The 25,757-nt window shown below is 40.0% G+C and overlaps 1 protein-coding gene across 8 annotated transcripts in view; it reads left to right on the top strand.

Annotated features, from left to right (window-relative positions):
* Rfx3 (regulatory factor X3) overlaps positions 1-25,757 on the top strand; it is a 252,375-nt gene that overhangs the window by 219,725 nt on the left and 6,893 nt on the right. For 7 of the 8 annotated variants that reach the window (XM_029472433.1, XM_029472434.1, XM_029472432.1 and 4 more), the window contains 3 exons: positions 1,755-1,963; positions 7,962-8,115; positions 23,948-23,990. In XM_029472433.1, coding sequence (XP_029328293.1) covers positions 1,755-1,963; positions 7,962-8,115; positions 23,948-23,990 — 406 coding nt within the window. Of the gene's footprint in view, positions 1-1,754; positions 1,964-7,961; positions 8,116-23,947; positions 23,991-25,757 lie in introns of those variants that run through there. The other variant, XM_029472435.1, reaches the window with a different exon arrangement.

Raw genomic sequence — 25,757 nt, 5'->3', positions numbered from 1 at the left:
ATTATATGTGAAAAACTTAAAGAGTATGTATATTCATGTATTGACCTACCCTCATACTCTTTTATTGCCTTTTTTCTTTTTTATGTTGATATTTTTCTATGATCACATTTTAGTGTATTTTAACTATTTACAAATGGTGTTTAAGAGGCAACATCTATGGGAGTGGGCAGGTGGTTGGAGAGGAAGCCTCCGGGAAGGGGGTAACATTTGAAATGTAAATAAGCAAAATAACCAATAAAAATAATAATTAAAAAAAAAGAGGCAACATCTAAAGACAAGTCTGGAAGTTGCTATCACCAGCTGAGATGTGAAAGCAACTGAGGCTTCCCAGAGAGATGGAATGAATGATTTAGACGCAGTTTGCCTTTAAAACGGCTACGATTAAATGATCCTTTAATGTGTTAAGTGTGTAGGATCAGCAGAGATGTTAGAACTGGAAAGATGGGATTAGGGATACATTGATTTGAAATTTCAATTTGAATTAACTGCACCTCAGAGATTACATAGAATAAACTCTACAGACACTGTTTTCATAAAAATATCAATGTAGTCTATGTTTTATATTGGAGCTTTATAGATGCCTTCAAAGAAACTTATCTTAAAATTACTGTAATGAATGCCACTTATAAACTCTTATTAATGCCGGGCGTTGGTGGCGCACGCCTTTAATCCCAGCACTTGGGAGGCAGAGGCAGGCGGATTTCTGAGTTCGAGGACAGCCTGGTCTACAGAGTGAGTTCCAGGACAGCCAGGGCTACACAGAGAAACCCTGTCTCGAAAAAAACAAAAAAANAAAAAAAAAAAAGAAAATAAACTCTTATTAATTTTCACTTGTCTGATTTATTGCATAGGAAACTAGAGCCCACACTGACCTAATAAATTGGTTGAACTAAGTTTGGCAAGTTAGGGACTGGGCACACACACACACACACACACACACACACATTTGCCTTTTGATTATCTGCCAAGCAGTTTCTTGTCAAATAATTACATTTCAATCCTGAGAGATATTTTTCTTTTAATCTTAAAATACCGTATAGCACTAGAAGTATCATAAAACTTAGACAATCACTGAGAAGTAACTTTAAAATTTCCTATTTTTATTGTTACAAAATATGAAGCTCCCCAACCAGAAGCAGAAGGAAAATTACAGTAATCAGGTTTCTTGGCAGATAGCATGTCTACATTTTCTCAAAAGAGGTTTTGTTGTTGTTTTCCATTCTGTGAATTAATTTGCATTTGTTGGTTTGAATTGATAGCCCTTGAGATTTCTGTTCCCCATCTGTAAACTCACAGCGTATGTTTCTACCTAGTACCATTCAGTGTTTGTTTTTCTTTTAATCTTCAGGGACCACTTTTGGCCTATTGAATCCATTTATTCCTCTGACTTACTCTAAATCTTCTAAAATGGTTTTAAATTTTTATCTGATGGGGTAGATAAAACCTTGAAATCGTGAGAAAGCAGGGTGCTCCGTGCTGCTGGCCCAAACACCTATCTTCCTTATTAACTGCTCTGGTCTTGCACAAGGCCTGGCCAGAGTAGAACACCCAGTCAGACACTGCATCCCATAAAGATCAGGGAAAGACGCTAAGCCCGGAAGATGGTAAATGCATTGAGTGCATTAAGTACTGGTCATGATGTGTTCACATCCCCTGTTGATGTCCTCCCTGTGACACCCTGTGTGTGTTCTATGATGATGCTCTGTAGGAAGCTGCTGAGTTGAACTTTCCTTTCTATCTGTGACCTGTCCTAGGAGCAGGCTTCCTGGGTGTGCCAGTGTGATGACAACATGGTTCAGAGACTAGAAACAGACTTCAAGATGACCCTGCAGCAGCAGAGCACTCTGGAGCAGTGGGCTGCTTGGCTGGACAATGTGATGATGCAAGCGCTGAAGCCCTATGAAGGAAGACCCAGCTTCCCTAAGGCCGCCCGGCAGTTCCTGCTCAAGTGGTCTTTCTACAGGTAGCCTTGAAATTGCTCTGAGCTTCCGTCATGCTCTGTCAATGTGTGGATGGCCACACTATTCACATAAAAAAGGAGTCAGCCTAGACTTAGTGGGTTACCCAGCCCTATGACTATGATGTGTAGAAATTAATGGGAAATTTATTGAAATGAACACTTTTGCTAGGAAAGGAGACCTTTCTCAAAGCTGAGAAGTTTTCTGCGAGTTATCTCTGAAAGTCTAGCTGGATGGGTGTTTTTCAACCTGTGGGTCATGACCCTCTTGGTTGTCAAGCATGCTTTCACATGGGTCACCTAAGACCACACACACGTTTACATTACAGTTCATAGCAGTAGCAAAATTAGAGCTATGAAGTAGCAATAAAAATAAGTTTTTGGTTGGGGGTTACCACCACATGAGGAATTATAGTAAAGGGTTTCCGTATTAGGAAGGTTAAGAACCACTAGACTAGGTGATGTTTTCAGCAACAGCTGGAAAAGTTCTCTAGTCCTCCCTCTGCTCCTGCCTTCTTGTAGGTACCCTTGTTCCTTCTTCAGTGGCTCTCGTTAGACTGTGGCCTCACATCCACTTAGAAACATTAGAAATGTTCATTATTAGGTCACTCCACAAGTCTACTTGAGACAGAATCTACAGAGGAAAGGCCTAGCAATCTGAGCTCTGAAACCCTCTGGGCAGTTCCAGTTTGCACTCAAAACTACCTAGGTAATGTATTAATTCTGTAAATTGTATTTATCTTCAAACCAGGCTAAGTATCAGAGAGTATAACTTACATGGTTTTTTTTAGCCCTTGGTTACTTCTGAGACTCTATAACTCATTCATACCCTTGCTGGTTGGAGGTCATATTTAAAAGGAAATTGGAATCATTCATTTTCTTGTGACTATGATGCATGACTAGAATCTAGTAAGTAGTAACATATATATATACTTACAATGCACCTTTTCAACTAAAATACTTCGCATGGAAATACATGGAATTTTTTGTGGACATGTAATCAGCCCTAAAGGGAAAGGCCTTACTAATTATATGATATATGATGGGAAAATTGAAAAGATTTGTTGGCCCCAAGTTTAAACAAACATTTATAAGATGTTATTGATCATAACTTGTGCCACATCTGTGTAGAATGGAATGGTCAGATGGATTTCTGCATGGAATCCAAGTTAGGGGCAGTTTATATATCTCAGTACATACAGGTTTTAGGCCCAGGTCAGTGGGATTATCCCAAATAAAGAAGTAAACATTTGTAATTTTACTAAAGGGTCAAATACCACCATCAAAAATTTGAATTATCTAACTTGATATCTCACAAAATATGAATCCATTTGTCATATAATTCAAAACTTTAATTTGGAAATACATATTATTGTTGTTGTTTTGGGCTTTATTTTTTTTTCAGACAAGGTCTCTCTACATAGCTTTGGTTATTCTAGAACTCACTATGTAGATCAAGCTGATCTTGAAGTCATACAGAGATCAACCTGGCTTTGTCTCCACAGTGCTGCAACTAAAGTCATGTGCCATGATACATGGCAGAAATTGTTTTCTTGATCTCTTGAAACTCAATATTCAATTTTGCTCATCTGAATTTTCACAGAAAATTATATGGGTGATTTGTATGCTCATGACTAGTGGATGAATCAGTTAAACTGTCTGAGTCTTTCCAAACCTCTCATGACCAATGGCAGAATACCTACCTATATAGCAATAGAAGAAAGATGCAACATGATGCAACACACACATACACACACACACTTCCTCTTTATGTTCTGTGTTAGTGGCATGCTTGCCCTTCTTTGTGTTTGTGTGTGTGTGTGTGTGTGTGTGTGTGTGTGTGTGTGTGTGTGTGAAAGTTGACTTCATTTTAGAAATACACCCCTGGAAGCCTTTGTCACCACAGAGATCTATTGTAGGAATCCTGAAAAGAAAAAAAATTTTTCACTTGAATTTCGTGTTCTCTGTAGATACACAAACCCAGTAGATCATCAGGTGCCTGCCCTCTGTCCTCTCTGAGTTAGGGATAATTGACTTTTTATTATTAGACACTATTATGGTTATTATTTTCATTTCAAAAAGATTTGAAGACTTACAGTTCAGGGCCACTGAGGAAAGAGACAAACAGATGCATACTTCCTGCTGGTAGGCAGGTAATATCAGAACTGCTTTCCACTGAGGCATAAGAACTGTTGAGTAATGAAAACTGGGCATAAATCATTAAAGAAGCAGAATTGGAAAGGATTTTTATGTTTTAGCATTGTAAATTCTAAATAAATTGTAATTCTAAATTGTAAATAATTAAAATTGTAAATTCATAGAGAATATAATAAATTTGACAGCCACAAATACAGTCCCTTCATGTTTAGAAACCTGATATTTAACCTAGTAATTTCTAAAATTGTCTTCACATCTATGGGCATAGTCATATAGAAACAGCCTGATGAGGAAGCCGCTCCCAGCAGCTGTTATGTTGCAGCTCATACTCTGCTCCATCAGGGGCTGCCTACTTAAGCTATCTCAGAATGGCCAACATTGACTTTGGAAAATCCAGAAATGCACATTTTATGTGTACTATTTCTTTTCTTCTGTGTTTTATGAGAAAGGCAAAAGAGCTTTCCTTGTGACTACAGTGAAGATCATTCAAGCATTCCTAGTTGGGGGTGAGCTCAGGGGTTGCTGCAGTCAAACCTAACTTTGCTATGTCTAAACTTTTACAATTAGAATTACAGAGGTCAGTACGTTGACATTTTGATAATGACTGTCATGTTCCTTCTACAGAAGCCTCAGGAATACTTGTAGATAAGGTAGTTTTTTTTTTTTTCAGTCCCTCTCTAATCTCCAATCTCAGTGCAGTAGACAACAGGTGTTCTCTTTAACCTGTATGTGTTTACTTTTGAATAATATTAGCCCTGTGTTTGTATCTTTGTTAGCCACTTGTCATCCCTAGGCTGCATTTTAAATATCTGTCTTTATTCAGCAACATGGTTGCAGTTGTAACTGAATACTCAACTCTTGGATTCCTTTCAAGATGACTGACATTGAGTTCAGTGTTACTTGGTATTTAATCATTATGTTACATTGTTTTTCTTCTTGTGTGCAGAAATTTCTCTGCCTTAATTTTTTTCTCATAGAAAAAATATTTACTTTCAAACAATTACTATATTATATTCATGTAAATTATTTGACAAGTGGAAGATAATGTCTCATTGGCATATGAACTATTCTTCCATTTGTAATAATACATTTATGTATTAGTTATAAACATTTAAGGAGGTTTAAGGTATTTTATTGACACACAGAAACCATTGCCTGCAACTGTGTATTGTAATGGATATAGCATTAATTCTAGTATATGCTGTACTCTATTAATGTCCAGTTTTGTTAAGATCCCTCATATGTTAGATACCCTTGCCTGCATGGCTGGATCCTGGAAGCCTTACTGGGAGGCATGGGAGATTAAGAAAAAAAACAGCATAATTGAAGTATGTAGTTGGATAGACAGTACACTTAGATGTAGATACACCACTAGCCCAGATACTCAGCATATTTATTATACATATTATATCATGGAGGAAGGAAAGGGTCTCTGAAGTGGAAGAGTCTCAGGGAGCCATGAACATAAAGTTATCTGGGATGAGGGAGCTGTGGTTAGTACTCTTTGCAAATACTGTTTTTAGCTGAAGGTCAATAGTTAGCCAACATTTGTACCAAACTATAGAAGAGCCTTGCCATTCTCCTGAGTCTGACCTACGAAGCCTTGCCATTACCCTGAATCCAAGACAAGGAAGGCCTTGTCATTACTGCTAGCCTGAGGCATTAGCATTGCCATGGACATGCTCATGTGGATGCTTGGTCATTCAGGAGTGTTCTTCACCTTATCCATGAGGCTATAGCCTAGGACAGGTGCTTGAAACCACCAATATTTCTCAACCTAAGGGGTACCTGCTCATGCATGCTGTGGCTATAACCTTTGCAGTTTGAAGTACGACAGCAAACCTGGCACATATTTACTTCCCTTTCTCTCAGTTGCACAGATAGAAGATTCATTCTTACTGTCATTCTCATCTCAGCAGTCAATATTGTTTTCCATTTTAAGCTTCTTATTTTAAAGAGCCATTTTGCAGTAATGTGTAGACTGACTTGTTGACATCACTGTTCTTGTACTCTGGAGCCATTATACAACTTGGACTTACTGGGCAATAAGAGCTGCTTCCCATGTGGTGGGGGCCAGAGAGCAGACTTCATCACTCTACGCAGAAGGACATGTGGGATGAAAGTTGTTGATTATTTCTAGAATTTGCATTTCATATTTACAGTGGCTGAAACTGCCAAGAAAATCAAAACTGTAGATAAAGGAAACTAACTGCTATGTGTTGCTTCATTTGACGCTCAGACCAACTTAAAAGCCTTAAAAATGGCTATGTGATTGTAAGCAAGACTACAAAGGCCACCTGTAACCTCCCAGACAGGAGGCTGAGACAAGAAGATTGATGGAGATGCCAATCCAAGCTACATAATGAGATGTGGGCCAGCCTGGGCCAAATTGTGAGGTCCTGGCTTGTTTGTCTTAAGGCATACTATAAATGAGTTTAGCTAGCTGAATAGCTTTACCTCTTCTTCTGTTTTTACATTGATTAAGAAATAAATAAATAAGTCTTCAGTCTTTCATAAACAAATTATAAATAACCCTTTTGGTCCTATATTATAATAAATTATAGTTGTTGTATTCTATTTACTCATAAGTTGTTTCATATTCTTTAATTCATTTTATCCTTGAAATAACTGTAAGTTAGCTAAGACTAAAAATACTGCTTTCACTTTCCCTAGAGAAAACAACCTCAGGGAGATTGCTTATTTGAGGTTAAGAGTCAAGTAGCCAAGAGCCAGCATCAGGACCCGGAGCTTTGGCCCTCAGGTCTCAGCTCAGGCTCAGTTACTTGCCAGAGTGCACATAAGGAACCTGATGGATTTAAAATCTGTGCTTTTAAAAAGTTGATAAATGAAGCTGAAAACAAAAGTAAAGCCTACTTGTTATTCTTTTATTTGCCTGGGATTTTATAATTGGTTATTATAAAATAAGGCGTTAATTTATGACATTTTGCATCTTTCTCCTGAGAATTTAATGACAGTTTTAGTATTTATAGGCCAAAATAAAATCCTCAGAAAAAGGCAACTGAGTAAAAACTGGTATGAAACTGCATAAATACATACATTATTCTTACTGTGAGTCACAGACACCATATATATATTTGAAGTATGAAACAAGCTTATTAGTTGATACATTTTTGGTAAAGTTACAATTCTATTTGGACTTATTTGTATTTTTAATGTAAAGGAGTTTATTGTTATTATTCTATCAATATAGCTCATATTTCTACAATATATATATCAAATGTTCATGCTTTAAGATTTAATACTTTAATACTTTTTAAAGTCATCTCTACTTCCTGTCTCTAGTGGGGGGCAAATCACCTTAATTTAAATGAAAATCACTGAAAATTAGAGTTAGTAATTGCCACATAACTCCAATTAGACTAACAGCTTCAGGGAACGGCTAGTATTTTTATATGGAACCTGGCACAAAGTCCACTCTATGGATCATTTTCCTTTAGCAATGACAAATGTCAAGCATCATCAATCAAATGTTCACTTTGAGTTGATTTTTCTTATACCAGGGATGAATTTTCAACCTTTCCAAAATTGTCTCTAATCTACCTGTAAGTACCACAGAAGGGGCAAACATGGCAGTAATGAGGAAAGGTCTGTCCTACCCAGCTCTAGATCTAGAAGACCAGGGTCAAGAGAGCAGGACCTCTTTCTCACCATTGGAATGAGTTGAGCCAACTGCTTTCAACAATGAAATTGATCTGTCACAGGTTTTATACTATAAAAGCCTATGTTTTCAGTTAGTCTCCCAACTTAACTGCTTTTAAAAGTACTAACACATGAAACTATAACCATGGTCACTAATGGCTTCCTCTCTGCCCTTTCTCTTGAACAGCTCCATGGTTATCCGGGACTTAACCTTACGCAGTGCTGCTAGCTTTGGCTCCTTTCACCTGATCCGGCTGCTCTATGATGAGTACATGTTCTACTTAGTAGAGCATCGTGTTGCTCAAGTGACAGGAGAGACACCGATAGCAGTGATGGGCGAGGTAAGAGGGCCTTCATGGGCTGTTTGGTTTTTTATTTCACTTCTAAATGATTGCCTGAAGCAGCTTCAGTTCTACAAGGGACTGATTGTGTGTGTAGTTTCAATCACAGAATTTTAAGGTTGAAGATTCTATCATGTCAGTGGAATGTTTTGATCCATTATATGCACCCACAATAAAAACAATAAAACAAATAAAATTTTGAAAACACAAGACCTTAAAAAAAAAACCGATTAAAAAAAAAGAAAGAAAGAGAAACTATTGATAGGAGATGAAGACCAATGTCTACAAGAGTTAAGTCTGTATTTTGTAGGCTCTTTCCTAGCCTTCAAGAAGGAAATGAATTCAGAGCACTTATGATGATGGTAATGATGACCGACAAGTCCATCTTGTGTTGCAAGCATGGTTCTAAGCTTTTGTATATAATAAAACACTTAGCAATGTATTACAATTCTCTGAAATTAAGCGATTCCTTTTCCTACGTTGTTAGTGTGCATCTAAGGTTAGTGCAGTAAACACGGGTACAGAGGTGCTCAGTGTTTCTATAGCTTGTAAACACAGATACATTTTGCAGAACAGATGGTCTGACTTTTCAAGCCCGTGCTCTTGATCACTAACGCTGTTTCTAGAATTTCTAGGTAATTATAAAAATGGCTTATCCACACTCAGTGTCAGAAAGCAGTGATTCTTACAAGAACATGAGTAAGAATTGGTTAATATAATTAGCAATAAGTACAAAGGCTGAAATAATTCAGCTCTGGCTCATTTTATTACATTGAGTTAGAGTAAGCTGTATGTGAAAGCAGTCCGTTTTAAAATTTTTGTAAGTGTATGAGTGCTTTGTCTGTATATGTCTGTATACCATGTATGTGCCTGGTGCACAAGGAAGCCAAATAGGAGGCCAGATGCCCTAAGGCTGGTGGTGTAGACAGCTGAGAGCTACCATGTGGGTACTGGAGTGAACCCAGGTCCTCTCAAAGAGCAGCTCATTGTCCTAATGGCTGAGCTGTCGCTCTAGCCCTAAATGTCCAATATTTCTAACATTTTTATTAGTCATCTTTCCCATTTTAAAAATAGCATCCTTTACAATTTCATGATTTATACACCTTTGTATGATTATGTTTAAATGATGCTGAATAGCTTTATGTAAGATGGAACAAGAAATGCTGTAGCTTTTAAATAATAGACCAAACAATTTGGATGTTTCTTTAATTCAACTATCTTTACTTTAGCTCTATAGATATCTTCTTACAAGATGCCCATTTGGAATGAAAGATTTCTTACCTCAGGGCTCAACACTTCTGAATAGATCTGTCTTTTAGTGCATTTAACATTTTGCTACGCATTTTGTTCTCTGGATCTTTACCAGAATGAACAAGATAATGAGAACAGTGATTCTTATTGTCGCCATGTGGCTTCTCCTGTATGGTCTTTGCTTCCCTTGTGTCTCTAAAGAACAAAGGTATAAGCCCATCTTGCTGAAGGCTTAGCTACCTCTTCACATGAGCCTGCAGCCAGTAGGAGCTCTACAGAATTCAAGGGAGACACACTGTCAGCACTGGCACATAATCATTGTAATAGACACTCTTAGCTACATGAATAGGCTGCAAATGAATAAGATAAATTACAGCACAATGCAAAGATATATTAATAAAATATGGGTGCAACAATAAGATGTAAATTAGCTTCTGTAAAATCAGAGCTCTAAATGTAATCCTAGTCTGTATGCTTACTTACCCAGTTGGTAAGAAAATCCTTTTTTAGTATCTACAGTAATGCAACATTCAGTCTACAGAGCAAACCAAGGCCAGTTTTCTCCATTGAATCCCCCATAGCACTATACTTCAGAGGCTATTCAGCTAACATAGACTTTGGGCCTTAATCCTACTATCTTATCTAAAATTATTTTGTATCTGTGGAAAGGAGATGGACTGTCAAGAAACAGAAAGTCGCCACCTCCCACTGCCATCCACTCCTTTCACCTCCTGGTCTCCAGCCACCTCATGTCCTTCTCATATATTATCCTAAACTTACCCTCACTTTGCCCTTTGGAATTTCTCTTCCCAAAGATCTGCTAGGCATGGTGGAGCATGCATGCCAGTAACCCTGGCACTTGGGAAATAGAGACAGGGAGAGCACAGAATCAAGGCCGGCCTGATCCAGATATCAAATTTAAGGAACCAGTCTCTACTGCATGAGTATTGTCTCAATGAATGAATGAGTGTGCGTGTGTGTGTGTGTGTGTGTGTGTGTGTGTGTGTGTGTATGTGTGTCTACTGCATGATTATTGTCTCAATAAATGTGTGAGTGTGTGTGTGTGTTAGGGGGCAGTGGGGAGAGGGAAGAAAGAGGGAGCGGGACAAGGGTGGGAGAGATGGCTTAGCAGTTAAGAGCACTGACTACCTTCCAGAGGTCCTGAATTCAATTTCCAGCAACCATTTGTTGGCTTGCAACCATCTCTAGTGAGATGCTATTCTCTTAAGTGTGGACTTTTACTTCTTGTTTTAAAGCTTACATGATGATAACTGCATGCTTCTCTATGTGGTTTGTATAATTGAAGATGGGATTGCTGAAAAGTTAAGTAACACAGAACTTTTAGGTCAAAAGAACTGAATTTGGGGCCATCCATGTTTCCCTGTGTTGAGCACCAGACTTTTGTCTCTAAAATTAGTTGACTCGTTAGTTAACCACTCTGCTAGAGTTAGATATAACAGTAAACAAAGTGGATTGTGACTCTGTCTTCGAGGAATTTTCATGGCAATGGAGATATATATGTAAAGCTTGCTTTTATTTCCTCTGATGATGGAATGAGATGAGAGCCGTACCAGCACTGTATGAACACACGGCTTGGGTTGAGCCTAGAGCATTTCTTTCTCTCTTCTAACTATCCCTAGGCCTAGGATTGGAAGCTTCTAGCCTCCATACAATCTGATCTTCCAAGCTGACTGATTCAAACTGGCTTCTTTCAGCTTCTCACTGTTTGGCCTCAAAATAACTCTGGCAATGGTTCTAAATCTTCTGGTTTCTTATTCTCTGGCTTCAGCTGCCTCTGCTGACCTGTACTGAAATGCATGAAAATGACCCCAAATCCACTGCACTGACCTCCAACTAACAGCCTCTCTCAGACTGAACTTCTCTTAAATAACTTCTCTTTCCTATACTGTATGAACTGTCTTGTGAGAGTTGATCATATCTTATCTCTGACTATCCTATCAAATATTTCTCTAACCATCACTTTGTCTGTACCTCAATTAGAGGTCACTTTCATACATGGCTGCTTCCTTCTATAAACTAATATACCTTAGTGGTTTGTACTAATGATGTGTCTATATTCCAGCCAGAGGGATTAAAGGTGTGTGCCGTGTCTGCATTCCAGCCGGGTCACACAGACCTTTGGTTGTGATCCCTTGCCAGTGCAGCCGTGTTGCTGGATTAAAATTCCTCTACATAAATATTTATTGAGCACTCTGTAACTATATAGCTACACATTCTCAGTGCTACAAAGAGAGGGTTTAGAAGATTAGGAGGTGCTTGAAGCAAGGGACAGTTACTCTTGCCTGGGAAGGCCATATAAGGCTTTCTCAAGGAAATAATATTGAGATGAAAAATGAAATACTCCTGTTTGGTTTGGTTTGGTTTGGTTTGGTTTGGTTTGGTTTGGTTTGGTTTGGTTTGGTTTGGTTTGGCTTGGTTTGCCTACATGATAGAAAACAGAGTTTATTTACAGCCAGAATTTATGCAATTTTCACATGCTTATATAAGTATTTTAAATGTGCCCATAAGCTCTCTGGCAGTGGTGAGGTTTTACTTGTGGGCATAAGATAGACAAGTTACACCTGTCGCACACCTGTTACACCTGGTAAATGAAAATTTCAAAAACCATAAAGTACTCTGACAGGGCAAACTGAGAAAAAAAAAAAACCTTTTAAAAATAGTGTGGCTATTTAGAATCTGTTCAGAAGTCTGTGGTGTGTATGTCTTACATCATAAATACACAGTTTAGTAACATTCACTGAACATGTACAGTTCAGGTTGCTTCATAAAATGATTCTCCATGACAAGCATTTTATATTGTGTATTTAAAATTAATTATATTGTAATTATTTTTATCATGACTATGCCCACATATTACTAGTTTTAAACCTTCTCATTAGCCAACATTTCAAAAGGAAAAAACAAAATGGTGACCGAGGCACAGCGCCACACACCTAGAGTGTGGACATTTCAAGCATGAGGCAAAGGATTGTGAGTTTGAGTGTAGCCTGTATTATAGTAATAAAATCCTGATTCAAAATCTAAGAGTAAAAACAAAATGATCCTCTAATTGTTTAGTTCTAAACACAAATATGGTAAATAGCCTACCTAATAATACCATCTGGGGAAAATATTTTTCCAGATTCATTGAAGTTAATATATATTCTGAATGAAAAGGAGGGGTTAAAAAACACCTAAAAACCAAAGAGAAAGAGTAAGAATTCAGCAGAAAGTCTTTAGAGTAAGTGTGGTTCCCTTTCAGAGAAGCCAAGCCCAGAGCATGGGAACTTAACCTAACAGCAGCCAAGGGCAGTCAGTGTCAGTGAGCAGGACCCAGCGGCAGGGGGTGTACACTGGAGCTCTGCCTGAAGGGCAGCAGACTTACTTTAAAGCATATTGTAAAAGCACGATTTGTATTAACAAGTTGAGGTTTGGTTTTTTTGGGGGGTGGCAGCTTGGGTTTTTTTTTTTTTTAAGATTTATTTATTTATTATATGTAAGTACACTGTAGCTGTCTTCAGACACTCCAGTAGAGGATGTCAGATCTTGTTACGGATGGTTGTGAGCCACCATGTGGTTGCTGGGATTTGAACTCAGGACCTTTGGAAGAGCAGTTGGTGCTCTTAACCACTGAGCCATCTCTCCAGCCTACAAGTTGAGGTTTTTTACAGGGAGTAAAAACTATTTGTATAGCAGTAACTTAAAATGTATGGAGTACTTGTCAAAAGCTACGCTGTCATTTGTATAGAGCTTTGCATAACTTGCTATCATTTTAGTTGAAGTCATATCCTGTCACTTTGCTAAGATTCTGAGTTCACATTTATGATTACCCCAAACCTTGCAAAGGATTCATTGGTGTCAGCTGTCACCACTAAGGTCAGCCAGAGTGAAAGTCACCCATGAGAAATGGCAAGTGCTAACAGCTAACTGAACAAAATGTTTCCATCTCAGTGAACACTGCTGGTAATCCACACTTGGCTTTGTCATCGTGAAAATTGCTTGCATATATTTTCCAAATAGGGACTATGTTATTAACCTTGTTTCCATACCATACATAATACCCCAAACATACTGTCACCCAGACACAAATGCGCATGCATTCTCTCTGATAGCCTGTATACCAGATCCCTACTATGCAACATTGTATCCTTTTGTTCTAGGGCTTCCTTCTTGAGTTTTCATGGATGTCTCTTGGTCATCCTCCTACCCTGTCTTTCCATTTTCTAAGATATTTAGAATATGCAAACTAAATGTAATATTAACTTAAGAAATTTGCAATTAGAAACTGAATTAGAAAACAACAAATTATACCTTTCAGCTCCTTCGTGCCCTGCTCTACCACACACACTCCAGTCCTAAATGATGTTTTTTTTTCAGAACCTGTAGTTTGATTTCAGCTCTGTTTGCTTTTCTGTATTAGTTCAGACGACCTAAAAGTAAACAGTGAGTCTGCCACCCTAGAGGAGCTGTGAAGAAGCCCTTCTTGTGTCCCTCCATCTACTCGATTCCTAGGGTTGGCAGTTTGAAACCCTTCCAGTGTTTCCTACCTTTCTCCAGCTTCTTTCTCTTCTTTTCTCTTTGCATATGAGAGAATTGCCTGCTTATTACAGCACAAGAGAAGGACTTGATTTTGATTGTATTATGAGTCCAAACCCTACCCTCCTGTGTTTCTTCTCCTTTCCTGCTGGCTAGTACCTACAACCTCTCTGTCCCCTCCTCTATGGGAGTAGAGAGTATCCAACAATAAGTACTGAAAAATAGTCATTCAGGGAGAAACAAATGATGAGAGGACGGGCTGTCAACTTACAGAACCACTCATTGGTTCTCATGGGTCATATATAAGATGTATTTACTCAATAAAGTTCCCAGGTCAAGTGGGCCTTCTTCTAGAATATTTCAGAGACCCTCACCAAGGTGTTAGACTCTTGTTTAAATGTTTAAGCCTGAATTGCTCAAGTGGGGGGAAAAAGCAAAACTAGAAATTCAAGATTGCTTAAAACACTTGAACAACTGAAATAGTCACTGAGGACCTGAGTGACCCCTCAGCACATAATCCTCTTCAGCAGTGCCTGTCACTGGATCCTTTAGAGATTTTGACTGGTGGCTTCTTGGACACACCCACAGATTATGCATCACAGCGCCACCTACTGACATGTGTACCATACTCCATGATCCTGAGCCTACACACCCCAAGTGACCCTAAGGAGTGTCTATTGTATTGTATGTAGTTCTTTGTTGTTATGAAGGTGATGGTAAACTTCATTGTTGAAAGGGGGAAAGGTCTTTGTGTTGTTTATTTCTTCTGTTTTGTGACAGGAACTTGTTTTGTAATTCATGTTAGCTTCCAGTTCATTGCAATCCTCCTGCCTCAGCCCTCTCAGTGCTGATATTACAGGTGTGTGTCTGATTTAAAATAGGAAAGTTATTTTCTTAAGGGAACTACATTATGTCATTGTTTTACTAAAATACAGCAATAAAAGTGTCAGGAAAGATGTTCTCAACAAGAATATGGGCCATGACTGAAAATAGTGTAAGCTCTATAAATCTAACTCATATTTATCTTGAAGAGAACATGTTTCCAACACCCTCAATCTCATTGTCTCTGCAGGTAATCACTGCTGGTGTGGTGGTTTGAATAAAAATGGTCCCCTTAGGCTCTTAGGGAGAGGCATTATTTGAATGGATTAGGATATGTGGCTTTGTTGGAGTGGGTGTGGTCTTGGGGTGGGTGTGGCCTTGTTGGAGGAAGTGTGTCACTGAGGTGTTGAGGTTTCAGAAGCTCAAGCCAGCCCCAGGGTCACTCTCTCTTCCTGTCAACTGTGAATCCAAATGTAGAACTCTCAGCTTCTTGTCCAGCACCTTGTCTGCCTACAAGCCACCATATTTCCTGGCGTGATGCTAATGGACTTCTGAACTGAAAGCCAACCCCAATTAAATGTTTTCCTTTATAAGAGTTGCCATGGTTGTGGTCTCTCTTCACAGCAGTAAAGCCCTAACCTCAGACAGCTGGTTATAATCAATCTACACTCCTTCTCTCCTGTAATACATCAAGGCTATTCATTGCTATTAGATATTATGTATGAGCTCAGTGGGAACTAATCAGTTCAAGAGCAGGCTTTCTTTCTCTTCTGTACATAGTTTTTTATTTGCATAAAGCGTGTTCTTCCAGCCTCAACCTAACATTTGCAGGACCAGGGGCATCTTATGTCTAAGTATTTCAGACATTTTGAACCAAGTGTAAGTAAAATCTGCTCCGTCCATCTACTTTTAACAGATTAGCTTGATAACTAAGGACATATGGCCTATATTTAACGTCCCATCTCTTCTGTCCATGCCAGGAAATAGAGACACAGATGCAGCCAACCTCTGCCCTTTCATACCTATCTTCCATTTCACTCTTCCCATCTTATCATGTGTGAACCCCTCAGGATAACGTTCAGGATTTTTCTGCACCTTGCAAATGAGTTAGCTACACACTTCACCCCCCCATGACATGTCTGAAGAGGTTTGCATAGACCTGAGAAGGAACTCAGGGCCATTGGGCAGGGAATCCTGAGATTCCAGAAAACAGCAGTATTGTAGAAAGGTAGACTGTAGGAGGGAACCGAGCTCCACAGGGCAACCTCCACCTGAGTCCTGGGGGAAATACCACAGGGAAAGACAAAGCAGGACTCTCAAGTGGGCTCAGGACAGTCTGCTCCCTGCTGTGGCTTTGGCCTGGTGACATTGGTCAACATTCCTACATTTGAAACTGTTTCCTTTCCAAAGCAGCTGTGGCCTGAATTGCCTTGCACTCCACCTAGCGCGTGCTCTCTAGTGACTGGTTTTTAGAGACTTGAAACTTTGTGAAGATATGTGTGCTACTATATCCCCAGGGGAGAAAGAGTTGTATGTTAAGTATGCTGCAGCGTGTGGGGATATATAGGCATATTGCCACCATCCCAGGCCAGCCTCAAAGAGCATTAGCAATGAAAACTGCCACGGTATGGAGGAAAGTGACATAAATCTCTGTCTTTTTGTCAGTTTCAGTGACAACTCTTAGAGAATAGAGAGAGAGGCACATGTATAGGAGAAGCATCCAAGGAACCCAATACTGTTCCAATACACATGAGTATTTCCTGCAGAATAAAGTGGGGAATTACTGTAAGTCTACAACTCCCCTGTCTCAGTTGAGAAACCCTGTGCCAATGCTAACTGCAAAATGGTTCTCATTTGGTAGACATTTAAGAAAAATAATGCTCAGAACACCTTAAAATTCAAAATTTAAAACCTATTTCTCCTCAATCAAAATCATCTGAGCTAGTTACCACTACCTGACCTTAGCCGTAGTTAACAAAACAAAAAGCACTGCTGAGCCTCACGTGACTTACAAACTCTAGAGTGTTCAAAATTCAAGCCAGTAACAGAGTGTTAAAAGACTGTGATTGGCTCCGCAAGTTCTAAATCTGCTTGTGAACAGTTTCCCTACGTCTGTGTGGGAAGCATTAAAGGGCCATATTTCTTCCCTCACTTCTCAGAGTGGAAGAAGAAGCAATTGGCCAAACTCACCTGAGCCGCTCACCATTTCTAGTTGCTCTGCCTTTTCTGATAACACTGCATATGTGTGCCGTGTCCATGTGCAGGCCCGGCCTTCTCAGGGTGTTTGTTTCCATCATAAAATTATTAATCAATGTAAAACCATCAGTTCCAGCCCCAGTCCTGCATAGAGAGTACAGGTCAGCAACTTCAAGCCAAAGCCTAACAGGCTAGGTCGGATTCCTATAGCCTCTTCAACTGAGAGGCATTCATCTTGAAAACATCCTCCAAAGATTACAGAACAAAATTTTAGGGTTCTATCCACAGTGTTGGGAAACTGAGTGTGAAGACAATCTGGTTTTGTCTCTGTTCTATGCCATTTGATAAATGCACATATTTAATTGTGATGATAACCCTGTCTAATTCAGAGAAGAGGTCAGGCTCTTGACGAGTGTAACTGGCTTATAATGGCAGAATTGTGGTTTGAATACGGCCACGGTGGTCTATAGCTGGTGTTTCCTTGTCCTGCTCCACTTACCACTTTAATTTAAACTGCATAGTTAGAACGTTACATTTATTCTTGCTTGAGTCTTACTTCTGTCATCATCAAAATAAACCTAAAGACTGTTTCTAGGATTATTGTGAGGGTTAAGTTAGGGGAACTGAAGGTGAAGTCATACAGTAAGAGCAGGATACAGCCTTGTCCTCCAGGCTCTTTCCCAAGTCCCAAGCCCTCACCGTTGCAGCAACAAAGAAAGACCTTGGGAAGCTCACTTGTGTTAGCACCACGCTGTGATGTTGTGAGGTCTACAGTGTTAGAGCTCCCCAGAGGCCCAGTTGCTGGCAGTATGGTGTAGACAGAGTAGATAGAGAGGCAGACAGACACATAGTAAGTACTTGATCTTAGTTCTTTCCATCCCATTCCCTTTGCATAAGTTCATAAATATTGAAATTCTGTGCATTGCCCAAGATTGTATAGATTGCCTTTTATTAAGATTTAGATTTTTTTTGATTGATTGTGTACTTATAATTTCAAACAATAATTTGTATAATTAGACCATCACTTTTTGGGTCAACAAAGGTGAACTCGGGCACTAAAATAAACAGAAAAGATAACAACACATAATGCAGGCATTAATAATACTGTATTGTGACAGAAAAATAGCCCACGGTTTTTGAATACTGAATCAAATAATCCATAGAATTACAAAGAATCTAGCAGCATTCTTTGGTATATAGCCAAAGTGATAATCAGAGACAAATTAATTCAGTGATTTGAAAAACACAACCAGCAAAATAGAATGGAGAAATAAGTCAATTAGAAAGAAAATGCCAGAGTTGGGGAAGGGCATTAATATAATTAAGTCTAGATAGCCATAGCCAGGCTTGAATTCAAAGTTACCTAAGAGGAATGATTGGGATGCTTTCTAAGTGCATATAAAATGGCAGCAGTAAGGGGAGAGAGTCTGTATGGACTTTATGTAAACTAAATGCCATTGGACTGCATGTCTGTGATCTCAGCACTCTGGAATGTGGAGGCAGAAAACAGGATGTTCTAGGCCAACTTCAGATAAACAGAGAGTTCAGGGCTAAGCTGGGCTACATGAGCTCCTCTCTCAAGATGAACAAAAGGACAAGTGAGCAAATAGAAACCATGTTAAGAGAAACGGATAGTTCTACGGGTGCATTGGTGCACGCCTTTGATCCTAGAATTCAGGAGGCAGAGGCAGGTGGACTCTGAGTAAGAGGCCAGCCTACTCTAAGTAGTAAGTTCCAGGACAGCCAGGCCTATAGAGAGGAAGACCCTGTCTCAACCACCAAACGCAGACACTATTGCACATGCCAGCAAGATTTTGCCGACAGGACCCTGATATAGCTGACTCTTGTGAGGCTATGCCAGTGCCTGGCAAATACAGAAGTGGATGCTCACAGTCAGCTATTGGATGGAACACAGGGCCCCCAATGGAGGAGCTAGAGAATGTACCCAAGGAGCTGATGGGATCTGCAACCCTATAGGTGGAACAACAATATGAACTAACCAGTACCCCCTGAGCTTGTGTCTCTAGCTGCATATGTAGCAGAGGATGGCCTAATTGGCCATCATTGGGAGGAGAGGCCCTTGGTCTTGCAAAGATTATATGCCCCAGTACAGGGGAATGCCAGGGCCAGGAAGTGGGAGTGGGTGGGTTGGAAAGCAGGGTGGGGGGAGGGTATAAGGGAGTTTTGGGATAGCATTGGAAATGTAAATGAAGAAAATATTAATAAAAAATTTGTTAAAAAATAAAATAAAAACAAAACTAAATTAGATCGAAAGAGTAACAACAACAAAATGAGAGAGAGAGAGAGAGAGAGAGAGAGAGAAAGAAAATGAATGAGAATTAATTAATTTTATAATTAATGTGCTTTTTGGTGCCTATTAGAACTTAAGGATCTTGGTCAGCAGTAACTAGCAAAATACATACATATATGTATACATCCACATGTCTTCCCACATAGGTGTATGTGAAGTTGTAACTCCTGCCAGCACCAGCCTACACTATAAGGCCAGCATCCCCTTCATCCTGAGTCTGTAGACTACCCCTCCAGTAACTGACTCTTGTAGAGGAGTAGGCTTCTGCAGTTGAGTTTTTAATCACTCTATGGCTTATCAGCTGCTGGTGATCACGGTTGGTAGGAATGCTCACGAGGGTGTGGTAACATTTATTGTGGATTCTGCCATATATATGGCCTGTAGTCCTTTCACATGCCAGCAACTTGGCATCTGACTGTGTCTGTTATACAGTGTAGACCTCATACAATCATGGGGGGGGGGGTAAGGAGGGTTGTTAACAAACCAGGCTATCCTATCCCTTATAATATGGCTTTAATGTTAGAGTTGGTCTCTAGGCCTTCATTGACATGAAGAATTTAAGGGTGTTCTGGTCTTCCAGCCCAAACATTTTAACACTCTCAATTTTAGCTTCTACTTCGTTCTCCAGACTGACTTCCTATCGTCACCCTGAGAGTTTTCACCTCTGTTATCCTAATAAACTTCTTAGGCACATGAAACCTCTGCATCCTGGCAAGAACTACTTCTCAACTGCTTGGTCTCCATCAGGCTTGTCCCTGGCCTCTTGGAGACCTACTGAAGAGGTGCCCTGGCCATGTGGAGCTTCCCCCTCACTTCAGAGCCATTGGTGGTATCACCGTGAACTTACAGTCCCTCAGGGGGCCACAGGCTATAGCAATTATATATCCTCTTGGGCTTCTGGACCTCTTAGGGGAATCCAGTATTGTGATCTGTGGTTAGGGTTTACAGGAAGTAGTTTCTCAGAAAAGAAGTCTTTTTCCTCAAAACAACAGAGCAAGTCTGCATGTCATTCATACCATGCCTTGTCTGTAACGCAGTCTGCTTCCGACTTTACAATATTTCCTGTACATCTGGCTGACAGAATTTTAATTCCCATGTATTGAATGCCATACATTTTCTACAAAAGTGTTTTTAAATCCCTTAATTTATATATTTATATTCCTTACTAAAAGGTTCTATATCCCTCTCACTTTCCCACTCCCAAAATCTGTTTCTCCTTCATAACATTAAGATGGGCATGCCTGACCTAATGTGATACCACGTATTTGCTATGATGTTAGGCCAATCAAATCACTGGTTTCCATAGCTAGAGAATAAAACGTGGTTTCTCTGTCTTGACACAGAGGTGGTTTGGTTTGGTTTGGTTTGTGAGGCTGAAATGAAGGAGTCAGTGCATATGTTTGATAAGCACGTGTTTATTACTCACTGAGTATGTCGAGCACTTCATGGAGATTTGGAGTGCATTGGTGACAAAGTCCTCACGCAGGGTAACCTGTGTTATAGTTAGAAAACACACATTAAATGAATGAATGAAGTCAGCACTGCAGGTTCCTGCAGGCAGCCATGAGAGGCACATGATGGAGCAGTTGCTGGGAGCCCAGGGGATGAGGTACTTTTGGTGGGTGTCAGGGAGAGACTTCTTGAAGTGTATGGAGAAAGGAACCCATGAGGCAAGACCTTCCTGGAAAAAAGCACACCACATGCTGAACCAGCAATAAATACAGTCTGTACATGCCACACAGACGAGCAGTGGCTCCCTCTGCTCCAGTCCTCTCTACAATAGGAAACTTCTGGAACTAGGCCTTTCCAGAACCCTGAGCTTTCTTGTGAGCCCCCTAGTTAGTTTCCATCCACACCTGCATTGCTTCTTTCTCTTATGTGGCTTCTTTATTGGCCAAATACAGGTCCTTGTCATCTGCCTGCTTTCCATGCTTCTGTGCTCTTTGAGCCCCACCTCCCATGTTCTTTCTACTGCTTCTTTGATCTTAAGCCTGTACAGTTGATTTCCATTTTCTCTTCAGCCCCATGCTTCAAACCTTCCTTAGGGTTCCTTTGGCGGCCTCACTTCCCTGCTAGCCTACCCATCCTTCATAGCAGAAGCAACTTCTTACAGTTACTTCCGTGAGAATGACTGGTATTGCCTGGATAAGTGCTCACTAAATGTTTATCCAGAAAAGTGAACAGATGAACTGACTCTGACTCTTACCCAGCTCAGCTGGAGAGGGTCGAAGGTCATTCCCCCTACAATTCATCTGTACATATACATATATAGTCCTCACATGTCAAATGCATAGAAAATATCTCTCCCTGGGCTTTTAAAACATCTCCTCTTCTATATTGGATTCTTTGAATTCACATGTACTGTCTTCATTTGCTGTGTGTGTAGAACTTCATCATTAATCCCAGAGATAGTGTTTGGCAGGGCCTCTGCTGCTCTGTGCGTTATTCAGCACAGGAATCATGAAAAACTTGGGTGTGTGTGTGTGTGTGTGTGTGTGCGTGTGTGTGTGTGTGCACTTGCATGCATTTTATTTCCAGCATTATAAATAACCAACCACTTTCAAGTTAAACATAAACTTTTTAAGGTAAACCTTTGTTTTTGGTAACAATCAACTTTGAATTTTTTTTTTCATTAACAAGTACAATATAATTTGAACCACCTTATTCCAAAAGTTAATAGTATTTCAAAATTTGGTGGTTCTGAGTGCCCCCATAGCACTACAAGCCAACCACCCTGGCTTCATGTGATGTCAAAACTCGGGTACATTAAAAATATTATTTAAGATTGCCATCGGGCTAGCTATATAAATTGTATAGTTCCAACCTGTAATATATATTTGCAAGTATTTTAACATTGGAGTCTCTGAAATCTGAAACCCTTGTGTCCCCAAGCATTCAGATAAGGGATGCACAGCCTGTCCTTACCTTTTTTTTATAAGCAGTGATGTGCTTAGAGCTATAACTGTCAGTTTGTTTCAAGAACTAGATTCTAAGAATTATTAAATGAAAATCCAAATGTGCCGCCAGTCAGAGATAACATAATGACTCTCAGCTTTGAACGTTCTCTGTTTATAGTCCTACATGTTTAACTAAGATCCAAGGCGGAGAAGTAATCCCTGTGACTATTTGTTGCTTGTTTTACATTCTGTGATTGAAAACTCATATATGACTTATATTGTGATCTTTATTTAAATGTACATCAGGTTCTGGCCCATGTGCTCAGGATCCCCTTCAGCAGTGCAGTAGCTGTGATTGTGTTGCCCAGAAACCTGTAACTGTGAAGCAGTGGGAGTCACTTGTCCTGGAGGCCTCTTCCCTTAGAAGGACTCACCTAGGAAAGCGATGCATTTATTCCAGGAAAGCTGCTTAACAGTGGCCTAGCCACGGAGTGGGGAGTGGGGTGCCTCTACTTACTCTTCTTCTGCAGCACTAAGAAGCACAGGGACTAACTATCCAGAACTGTGGCAACGATGAATTTGATTTGAACATGGAACTCTTTATAAGCAAGTAGGAAAGTCCACATCCAAGTATAGTAAATAAAAATACCAACTCGTACTTGGAAGTGAGATGGCCATAGGAACTTTCTGGAATGATGCCTAAGCTTCCTCTGAAGTGACTGTCAATGAGGAATATTCCAGAACCCAGACCTTCAAATAAATGTATATGCTCCCAAGGTAGCCACTGTGGAACATAATGTTTGTTTAGGTGGAAAAAGAAACAATGTGTGCATGTTTGCAAAATAAGATCAGTTTTATTACTTTATAGACATACCTTGTAGATGAAAAATATACTCCTATCATGGAACTCTTTATAAGCAAACTTCTGAATGTAAGTAGAATTTCTGTCTCATCCTTTTTAAGTCTGTTGAGAAATCTGAATTTCTAATAACTACTTTGAAAAAATACCGTTGACTCTTTTCTAAAAGCAGAGGCTTTGCGTCGCACTTCGCTTCTTTTGGATTAGCTTTGTACCTCCGCTAGTCAGTTTTTTATTTAGTGTATCTATCTTTGTTCCCCCAGAGAGACTCAAAATGTACCCTCTTGCTGTTAAATTATCATCAAGCTATTGAACCAAAGTAGAAAGGAACACCAATGCCCATGGCTATTAATTGTTCCACGATGTTGAGAACTCTTTCACATTGTTTTTAGCAAGTGCCTTTCCTTTTGTAAAAGTGGGGCCCTGGTATCTTGGTAAACCAAAGTATCAATTTAGAGAAGGCTCAGCTTTTGTAAATGTGAGCTTCCACCAGATTTGTCACTCTCACAGATGAGAGAGCCCCACCACTCCTAGACCATGCTCCAGCAATGGTGAAGGAGCCAGCTGGCTCACCGGCTGGACCGAGCATGGGGAGAGGACCTTACGTAGGCTGCTTGGCTGGGGCTTTTCCACATTTATTTCACCACATCCATCATCCTGGGCAGTCAGTCCTGATTCTTCATTGCTGAATTGAAATTAAAGTAAAACGGAGCCTGGAAGCCAAAGAACATTGTGAGCCTTTCTCAAAGAGGTGAAGACAACTCCAATTGCAACATATTTTAAACGTCAAATTTGACACATTTGATTGGAAAATTGTGTGACCTGTGTAGTTAGGGATCAAAATGGTCACCGGTTCACACTTTTAAAAAGTCATGGAATGATGTTTTTACCACAGACTGATAGAATACTATTTTATTCTGTCAAGTAGTAACTATTACACAAATGTCTATTATTTTGCAGTTTGGCGATTTAAATGCTGTATCTCCCGGAAATCTGGATAAAGGTAAGAACTGAAAATTCTGAAGGGCTTTTTGACTGAGCTCCTGTGAGAGGAGTCAGCATAACTGTGCAGCGCTCTGATCCTCTGGGCGTAGCGAACAGACCCCGTGTGAGAGCAGCGGCTGTCTGTGGAGTCTGTCCTGACACTGCTGTTCCTTCCCTCCGTCCTCAAGTCTTCCACTGAACTGTACTAAATTCAGAAGGCTGGATTTAAGTGCAGTCCCAGACTTCTGTCAACTTCTTGACAGAAGCTCAATATAAATAACAAATTATTGACCATGGCCAAAATCCTGGAGTGAAATTTTAAAATTCGACAAGAGGTTTTAGTCAAAGCAAGAAAAAAGGCCCCTTACCTTACCCTGTAGTCAGCTGACTTTACAGTGGAGAAAGAACTCAGAGGTAGTAGTGATGTTCACGGCAAAAAGCAGGATCAGCAGTAGTTTGGTGGGAAAGGATACACGGATTCTCACCAGAGCCTCTGGAGACACAGGCACAGCACTGTTTCCCCAAGTGTGGTGCCCCAAGGTTCCCAGTGTGTCCCGTTCTGTGTCTGACAGCAGGAAGCATTGCATTAGAGAGCCATATTTGTATCATCTCTCTTGGGACATCCCTCTCTGAAACGTGCCTGTCATTATTGTGCTTGGCTTAATTTCCTTTTAGTATCCGAACAGGAAAATTAGAAAGTTAGACTCCCCCCATATGTTATTGTTTCAAAGGTACAACCTGTATAATTGCAATAATAACCCTCAGAAAAATCAATGGCTGATCACTCGCCCCCAGATGCTTCCTAAAGTGAGGAATCAAACGGTTTGGTCAATTTGAAGAGTAGCTCGGTGTAGCTGTTGTGCAGCAGCTTCCATAAACTCCAGTGGGATCCAGGAACAGAAGCACAAATGTCTGTAGACCTGCACTTGCTGTCCTGCGAGACTGGAAGCCCTGTCACTCAGACGCCACACCTGAGTCAGAGAGATCTGGGACTCTTGTGATTGTTCTGAGTGTGTTCTCAGGGCTATTTCCAAATGCCCTGCCCTGCCCTGCCATTCCATTCCATTCTTCCCATCCCTGCCCTGCTCGCCACTTCTCCCTACATGCCTTTGATGGTGTTTCTGTTTGGAAAGCAGAGGCCAGAACATGTCATCTGCCATCACCTTTCTGATGGGGCTCAGCTGGTTCTGTTTATCCCTAACCCTTGGGCTTCCCAAAGCTACAAGGGAAATGTGAAGTTTTTGTGTGCTTTTTAAAATTTGGTAGTAAAAGTAAATGTATTATATGTTTAATTTCTAGGAATGTATTGCAATTACTTATGGTATTAATCCTGCCAAGAAACAAGTCCTTTGTGCCATTTTTAAATCTCACATTACCACTTCATTATAACTTTTTTCTTAGCATATGAATTAAGAATTTATTCAATTCGGTGTTTGCTATCTGTACAGCAATTGTTATACAATAGTGATATCACAAGTCATACTGCAGTAGTTCCTCTGTGGGATGGCACAGGCTCATCTGCAGTAAGTCATCGAGGAAAGAACGTAGTCGGTGTAAATTTGTGTGTGTGCCCCCACCCCCAAGTGCCTCCTTTATGATGCAACAAATTATGCCATTATTTAATACAGAAATTTTATATAAATTTCCAGACATCTAAAAGAATTGTGGATCTCTCACTATAGCACTGATGGATATAAAATCCCATGAGAGGAAAGCCTATGAGTCCTCCCATAGGGAGCACGGAGGTCTCAGAGCGAACTGGCACACTGATCCGGTTCTAAAGCAT

The sequence above is a fragment of the Mus caroli genome, chromosome 19, assembly GCF_900094665.2.
Source record: "Mus caroli chromosome 19, CAROLI_EIJ_v1.1, whole genome shotgun sequence".
NCBI lineage: Eukaryota > Metazoa > Chordata > Mammalia > Rodentia > Muridae > Mus > Mus caroli.
This window is presented reverse-complemented; position numbering and strand designations above follow the sequence as displayed.